The 8,677-nt window shown below is 40.3% G+C and overlaps 1 protein-coding gene across 4 annotated transcripts in view; it reads left to right on the top strand.

Annotated features, from left to right (window-relative positions):
* Positions 1-3,041: 3,041 nt before the first annotated feature.
* Positions 3,042-8,677, top strand: part of pex7 (peroxisomal biogenesis factor 7) — a 15,861-nt gene continuing 10,225 nt past the window's right edge. For 3 of the 4 annotated variants that reach the window (XM_055022983.1, XM_055022981.1, XM_055022984.1), the window contains exons 1-6: positions 3,042-3,180; positions 3,910-4,033; positions 4,702-4,759; positions 5,582-5,732; positions 5,827-5,904; positions 6,004-6,112. In XM_055022983.1, the coding sequence (XP_054878958.1) occupies positions 3,100-3,180; positions 3,910-4,033; positions 4,702-4,759; positions 5,582-5,732; positions 5,827-5,904; positions 6,004-6,112 (601 nt within the window). In that variant the 5' untranslated portion in view covers positions 3,042-3,099. Of the gene's footprint in view, positions 3,181-3,887; positions 4,034-4,701; positions 4,760-5,581; positions 5,733-5,826; positions 5,905-6,003; positions 6,113-8,677 lie in introns of all 4 variants that reach the window. The other variant, XM_055022982.1, reaches the window with a different exon arrangement.

Genomic DNA, 8,677 nt, shown 5'->3' with positions numbered 1-8,677 from the left:
TAAAACATGTTAAAAGAATCTGTCTAAAACATGATCTATCAGCACTAGCATGGCTAATATAATAAACGAGGCACTACGCAGCGGTGCACAACCATTTTGTTTCTTTTTAGAAATGTATGACAAGTGCCGCCTCTCATTAGGAAGGTAACAGCGGTTACTGCTGAGCGGTAAAATGTTGGAAATACCTGCAAAACTCCTGACGGTGTAACTCTAAAGCCGTTGATGTGTTTTGGATCAAGCAGGAACCACATGTCAGTTTAACCAATGAACAGCGTCGGGCATCGGGCTGCCTTCAGGGACAGTCGGAAATTACAGTTTTCCTGGCAAATCTTTGCCGATCTCATAAGTATTATATTTTAAAATGACCATTTCCAGTGGGGTGGCACTAGGGGGGGCAAGGGCTCTGTTGGGGGTGGCAAGTGCCACCCCGGCCCCCCCTCTGGCTCCGCCACTGATATTGTGACACATTTTTTCTAAAATGATCTAATCTCATGATGAATGCAGAATGCTAGTAGCCATTCTTAGCATTGTTGCAACAGGAAAAGCTTTGGGCACTCTCCCAGGGCTGCATATGGGGGGCAGGATTTGGGATCATAAGAGGAAATAAAACTGAATCTTTTCATCTCTTTGCTCAAATAGAGGTTAGAAAAGATACATGTAAGTGTTTAGCATTAACCTAATAAATATAAATCTGGAACATATCAAGAAACTGATGAATAAAAGCCACAAGATGAAACAATAAAGAAAAGTTTCATAATTAAACTAAAGTTCTGCAAAGCTGACAGTGCAGAAGCAGCTTCACTGCAGGCTGGGATGTTCCTGCTGCATCGGAGATTTAGGTGTCTTTTTCCTGCCTGAGGGAAAAAACAATCCTGGAAATTTTCCTTTGAAATTTAATGGATACCAACTGGAAGAATGAAGAACATGGAGACTCAATTCTCATTTCTACCACAGTAAATGTTTAATGTTTATCATCAATTCAAAGTGGCTAAAGATTAATTATTCTCAGGCTTTGCTACTTTTTCCACCAATCAGAATGCTCCTTTTTTATCATTTAGAAAATCTGTCTTATAAAAGTTTGCTGAAAATAAAAACATTTCAAACAGACAGAGATGCACGAGAAGCAGAATAATGATCTTTTATTCCGGTGCCATCAGAACCTGAGGAGAAGCTGCTGTTGAAGGAGCAGAACCTCTTTCTGCGCTGTGTTTCTGCGCTCAACGACGACTTTAATTCCCTGGTTCTGCTCATCGTTTTCTGGACCGGTCAGCAGAAATCGCACAGAACCACAATCACCTTCAGACCTGATGGCCACAAACCGCCAGAGGAGGATTACTCAAGATCATCTGCCTGATTCGACTGCAGCTGCTGTCCAATTCAAAGTTCTGGAAATTAGACCCAAACAGCTTCATCACAGATGCATGATGGTTATTTCTATTGACGCAGCATCAGCGTCACAGCGCATCCTGTCAGATGCTAACACAGCATCCAATGCAGTGGCCAATGAGATAAATCATCACACAACCCGGACGAGCCCCCAGTTTGTCACGAACCAGCTCACCGGCTGCGACCAGCGATGGGAACCACTAGAAGTAGTATCCCTAAAATACTAATAACAGGCTTCAGGTCTGCTAAAGTATTAGAACAGGATGGTATTCAACTTGAACTACTGCTAAGGTGCTAAACAATAAGTCCAAGTTCATGCTAAAGTGCTACTGCAAAATAGAAATTAGTGGACATTAATGCAAAATGCTATCAATACAGTATTTAATGGAAACTAACAATAAAAAATGCCCTCTCAGTTACTTTAACAAACTTCAAGTTAAGAGCATGAATATAAACTTCTGGGAGAAATCTTAACATTTTACAATCAAACTTTCAACACAAATGCTGAACTTTATTCAACTGAAAGTTTATAAAACAGAAGTTTAGCTTTAGACTTAGAAATTAATTTAGGGGAAGCTAAATGCTCTTTGCTGTCTGAACGTCAGCGCAGCCTCCACCCGCCTCCACCCAGGTTTTCCCAGGCCTGCGCTCCCAGGGTGGTTTGACCTGACTTTCTGCCCCGCGCTGCAGGGACACAGCGTCTCATTGTCGCTGGGCCCACGCCGCTCCGCTGGATCCACATGGAGGTCAAGCAGCAGGAGAGGAGTCACATCTGATGTTCAGGGGAGAAGCCTGGCTTTATTTTATTCTACTGGAAATAAAGTAATAAATACCAAACAGAAACTTTCCAGAAGGGAGGAGCTGGAGCCAATATGCTTGCTGATGTGAATCCACCTCAGCTTTCTGTAAACTGGACTTTACAGCTGCTACTGCATGAAGAACAATCGTAAAAATCGTATTTATGGGGTTTTGGGTCCCAGCTAAGATTTATAAATGTGTTTCGTTCAAGGCAACTTCCTCTTTCAGCTGAATTTGGTGGAAAGATAAAAACAACTTTTCATCCTGTTTATGATGAATAAATGTTCTCATATGTTGGCACGCAGGTGAAACTAAGACAATCATTAAACCTGAAATCAACTATTCTTTGCAGATAAAGTCTCTAAATCGGTTGTTTGTGGTGCTCTCTTCGTACTTTCTACAAATTGTAACATTTTGGTTTAAATTTGTTCTGAGTGGAATGTTTATATACAATTTTAATAATAATAATAATTTATTATTTATATGTGTTTTTATATTAAAACATTTCAACTAACTATATAGCTATTATGTATATTAACATTTGTTTATGTATTCCCGTTTTCAGGAGGATTGTGGCTCTTTTGCCCCGACGGTTTTCTGTAAAGTCAGATTTTAATGTTGGTGTTCGATGTTCGATAAATGCAAATTAATTAATCTTGATGCCTCAAAACACACAACAGAGTTAAATAATAGATTAAGTTATTTGTTCTTTCAGATTTTGTATTTATTGCTGTAGATCTGCAGAGCTTTCTGGGTTATTTTGGTGAAGTGGCGTCATCTAGTGGTCGAAAGAGGGATCGTCCTAAATGTCTCATCCGGGTGATCAAGTCAGCTGATCAAAACACGGAAGTGTTCGCAGCTGTGCAGCTTTTGGAGGACTGAGTGGAGAATGTGAGGAGCAGATGATCTGCTTCCATGTGGAAAACCTGCTTTTTGTTCACTTTTAACGGTTTTCATCAACATTTAACGGTTAAAAGCGACGCTGGAGCGGAACCGGTGAGTTCGGACGGACTGGAATCAAACAGTTCACTGAATTATTGGTTATTTTAGATTAACGTTAGAAACTCAAACTCGAATGATTTCAGCTGAAAAGAGTCTTTAACGTGTTTGCTCTGTATTTTCTGCGCAGCCGCAGTAAACTCAAAAATAGATTAAATAATGCTGCATTTTCTTCAAGCATTATTTGCTTTAGAAATGTATTACAATTTCTGTCGTATGTAAATATTTATCATCTAATTGTTTATTTTTTCTTAAAGTGTATTGTGGTTTAAAAGTGCATTTTGCCAAAAATGTTATATTTATATATTATCAGATTTTTATTTTTTAAAAATTATTTACAAATTAATTTTGTGCTCTGAATTCCTTCCATCCAGTTGCATTTTTCTTTGTTGAGGAATAAATAAATGAATAAAAACATTTAAATTGACCAAGATTGAATAAAATTTTTAATTCTGATGTATTAAATGCATAATTTTCTCAAAATATATTGTGGGGGAAAAAAACACGTTAAAAAATAGAAAAATAAGTACATGTGTAAAATATAACACTAAAAATCAAGTTTATTAATTAATGAATGCAGTTAAAAATAAAAGGCAAATAAATGAACAGTGAGTGAAATTTTATTGTTTTTTCATCACGTTGGTCACATTTTTAGTAAATTAATTATTGATCCTTCAGAATATTTCTCTAATTCTCCTTTGAAGGTTAACAGGCTCCTCTCTGCAGTATCTGATGATGACGACGATGAAGGTGTTTCGCTGTCCTGGCCGCCATGGTTACGCCGTGGAGGCGTCGCCGTTCCTCCCGAATCGACTGGCCTGCGCGGCGTCCCAGTACTACGGAATAACTGGTCAGTGTGGAGAGATGAGAAATAAATACGAGCAACAAAATATTACATTTATCTGAAACTTTAAAACAGAACCTGGTTTCCTGCCTGTGATTCCAACTTCCTGCAAAAGATTCGCATGAAATAACATCAGAGAGAAATAACCTCAACAAATATTTAAGATTAGATAATAATGATTGTTATTTTAATGAAAAGAAAGAATATTAAAAAATGCTGAATTAAGATGCAAAATTCAATGTAAAATCAGATTTGGTAAATAATATCAATAAAAATAGTAGAAATGAGAAAATAAAAATAAATCTAAAGTGTGAATAAAAACTATCAAACTCAAAATTAATAGTAAACTAAATTAATGAACACATGAGTTAAAATTACATTAAAAAGAGATTACTACATTAGTGAGAAAAATAATAATTCTTGATATAATGAGGAATAGAAAGTTACTGCGGAAGGTAAACTTTTTCAGGTGACTCAATACGATAAATATTAAAAATAAAAACAGAAATATTTTAAATTAGTATCTAAAAAATAAGAAAACCTGAAATCTAAATAATTATTAATTAAATGAGTAAAATACCTAAATGTTTAAGAAAAAATAAATAAAGCTAATATATGAACGAATATAAGTATATAAACTCTTTATAATCATAATAATATTAATGTCTCTGCAGGTTCTGGATCTCTGTTTGTTCTGGATCAAACTGAAACTGGGGTTGTTTTAGTGAGAAGGTAAAGTTTCTGGATTCTTCATTTTTACCACAAACAGGAAGTTCAGATGTGTCCAGATTCAGGTTAGGATGTGTGAAACTCTTAGAAACGCTGAAAACACAGAATGAATGATGCAAAATCCAAAATACGGAAACAAAAAATTCAAATGTAGCACAAAAATGCTGCAACCACAGGAAACGGAAGCAAAAGGGACAAGCTCCACAAAGGAGAAGTCCTCCAGGCCACCAGGGGGAGTCTAAAGCCGGCTGTGTTAGCTACATAAATATGCTACACAAATACGCTGCTGCTTTCTACAATTGTAAAAGCCACTCAACTTTCTTCAAAAATCCCTTCATACCTGAGTTTGTAGTTCCAGATGAAGTGTCAGCTCCCCCTGCTGGTCTGGAGGACTACCATCTGTGGAGTCTGTTCGGAGCGTTTTATTTTCGCTGATTTTTTTTGCTCGTTTCATGTTCTGCTGCATTTTAATGTCAGCTGCAGTTTGGTTCCTTTCAGCCACCAGGGTTTAAATCCTGCTGACAAACTTTCATGTTCAGAGTTTCTGGATGATTTCCAGAGATTGTATTGGACTTGGGCTGCTTTTCACTCTCTCTCTCTGTCTCTGTGTGTGTGTGTGTGTGTGTGTGTGTCTCTGTGTGTGTGTGTGTCTCTGTGTGTGTGTCTCTGTGTGTATGTGTCTCTGTGTGTCTCTCTGTATGTGTCTGTCTGTGTGTGTGTGTGTGTGTCTGTGTGTCTCTGTATGTGTCTCTGTGTGTGTGTCTGTGTGTCTGTGTGTCTCTCTGTATGTGTCTCTGTGTGTGTGTCTGTGTGTGTGTGTGTCAGCTGGCAGTGGAGTGACGGGCTCTTCGACGTTGCGTGGAGTGAAGCTAATGAACACGTCTTGGTGGCGGGAGGCGGAGACGGCAGCCTGCAGCTTTGGGACTCAGCCAATCAGAGCGCTCCGCTGAGAGTGGTCAAGGAGCACACACAGGAGGTATGGCACACACACACACACACACACACACACACACACACACACACACACACACACACACACACCGCTGTGACTGATCGGTGTGTGTGTGAAGGTTTACTCTGTGGACTGGAGTCAGACCAGAGCAGAGAACCTCATCGCCTCTGGATCCTGGGACCGCTCTGTTAAAGTGGTGAGGCTCCGCCCATTTCTTTGAGGCCCCGCCCTTATTTTACAGTGGCCCCGCCCATTCATTGTGGCTCCGCACATGACTCTCCTCTCTCTCCTGAAGTGGGACCAGAATCTCGGCAGCTCCTTGTCCACGCTCAGGGGTCATGAAGGGGTCGTCTACAGCTCCATCTGGTCTCCTCACATCCCAGGATGCATTGCTTCAGCCTCAGGTCAGCCATCGCTCCCATTCTCCATCAGGAATCCCAGAATTCCCAGCATTCAGCTGGGAAGACTAACAAAGCTTAGAGTTTGTTAGTGGCTTTTGGCCACAGGGGGGCGCTGCTGCGAGGTGAAAGTAAATTCGTCTGATCTGACCGAAAATGATTCATGGGCGAAAATATTTTCACTCATGAAATCTGAAAAATGTGGCATGCCCAGCTGTAGTTCAGGTGTCAGTGATTTTAGCGTTTAGATTTTCTATTTTCTGAGCAGAATTCAGACACCGGATCCCACCGGATCCTCGGAGCTGAACTGGGTTCTGGGTTTGCTGGAAAAACCCGGTTCTGCTGTGGAAAGCAGCAGAACCTGAGGGATCCTGGTCTGATGGCCTGGTCTACTCAGCCGGGTCGGGTTCTGGTCCGTTGGATCTACATTATTTATTCATAAAAAAGTTGGATTTAAAAAAAATCACTTTCTTTTTTACTTCTATTATGACTTTTTAAATATTTAAAGAAAAATGTTTAACTTTGCTCCTTTTTCTATTTTTTATTTTTCCAGCTTTTTTAATGTGATCAAAAAACTGAAATAACTTTTTTCTTTCAGAATTTTCTTTCTTTCTATTTGCGTTTTTTAATTTATTTGTGTAATATTTCTTATTTATCTTTTTTTATAACAGCATTTTTTTTCTATTTTTGTTTTTGATCTTTTTTTATTTGTTTAGTTTATTTTACTTTTTGGAAAAAAGTATTTTTTTGTCTTTCTTGTTTTGAACTTTCATTATTCTTTTGAATCTGTTACTCATCAACCAGTCGGGTTCTGTTGGGTCAAAGTGATGGGTTCTGGTCCAGTCGGACTGGTTCTGTTTTGGACCTTCAAACCCTGAAGCCTTCGGCTCTTTGTGGACCCGACTCTGGCCGGTTCTGGTCCACCAGAACCGACTGCAGCTCACTAGACGGCCGGCGATCCGGTTTCTCACAAACGCTGTTTTGTCTCTGCGGTTTTCTCAGAGTCTCAGTTCCAGCAGGAAAATGTGTGGCTGATTATTAAGTGTGACGTCATGGCTGCATGTAGCGAAGGTTAGCATGTAGCTTCAGCTGCTGGCTAAACGTGGTCATCGCTCCACTAAATGCCAACACAGTGTTGGCTAACGCTAGATGCTAGTCAGGAAGTGATTCTTTGTGACGGAGCTTCCAGGTTTCAGGTTGTGGAGTTTTGCTAACTGCTGCAGCAGCACTTCGGTCAGAAAACATACAGCAGATTTTAAACCGTTTGCTGTGGAACTACAGCAATGCATTCTGGGTAAAGGATGATGCCCTCAGATATTGATTCATGTTTGCCTTGTTCTCTACTCTCTGTTTATTTTGATTGAAAGAACACGAGGACAGGAAACAGAACTGCTTTCTAAACTGACTTCAAAATAAGAGCATGAATATAGATGTCTAACTACTTAAATAATTCATAACAGTTTAGAACCAAAACTTTAAACTCAGATGAAAATGGCAAAATAAATCTGGAAAAACTAATTTGGGGGAAGCTAAGTGCGCTAAAGATTGCCAAGGTTAGCAGAAATGCTAAAGTGGAAAGTTAAAACTTAGCTAAGCTGTTAGCGCCGCTGTGGTCACTGCATCCATCAACTGGACAGTTTGGAGGAGAAACACTGAAAACATCTGGAAATGTTTTTTACCATCTGCATGGATTCATCTGAGTTTAAAACCTAAAATCTGCAAACTTCTCCAGATTCCTCTCGAATCCGACACATTTTCAGTGAAAGCATCTGTGTGTGTTTTCAGTCACTGGATTAAAGTCATATCAGCAGTGGATGGCGGTTTTGTTCCTGTGATTGTTCTGATGCCGCCCGCGCGATGCGGCGCTTCGCTCCGTAACGATGCTGCTGCGGATTAGCCGTGAAGGTGGCTGCGTTGCGCTGCGGCTGGCAGCTTCCTGCTCACCTACACACTCGCTGCCATCCGCCTCAACGCCGCGCAGCTAATGAGATAAAGGCTGTTTCAAAACATGCAGATGAAAAAGAAGCAGGGATTATCTGCAGGAGAACAGGACTGATCAGGTGGGAGCTGCTCTGATTGGTCTGGATGATGATCGTCAGCCAATCAGAGCGTCTCTGTGTGGGACGACTTTATCCTCATATTGAATCTGTTTGCCTTTCTTACCTTTAATCCCTTTAGATCAGATTAAGCAGCGCTTAGACATTGTGCGAAACATCATGAGTTTCAGCACAGCGGACTGAGACCAGAAGGTCAAAGGTCGAAGATCTCCTCTGTCTCTACGGCCATTCTGAGCATGTGCAGCACTTCAGCGATCGAGACACCAGTCTGCTGTGCTTCCTATTGCCAGACTAACAGGAAGCACGCACACCTCCAAACTGCACCCATCCCGGCTGTGCTGGTTGCTAGGCGACTGAGGGAGGGGGCAGGGTTTCCAGGCTGGTTTTTAAAACGCCAGTCGTGATTATATCAGCAAAGTCACCAACATTTCCATTCAACACGATTTTTGCTGCTGAATTCATGAATAATTAGAATTCATGAATTCTGAAGATTCTTCAACCTGACTGCTATTAG

Source organism: Poeciliopsis prolifica, unplaced genomic scaffold (genome assembly GCF_027474105.1).
Source record: "Poeciliopsis prolifica strain line A6 unplaced genomic scaffold, Auburn_PproV2 SCAFFOLD094, whole genome shotgun sequence".
NCBI lineage: Eukaryota > Metazoa > Chordata > Actinopteri > Cyprinodontiformes > Poeciliidae > Poeciliopsis > Poeciliopsis prolifica.
Note: the sequence above shows the minus strand (reverse complement) of the source record. Positions and strands in the feature narration are given on the sequence as shown.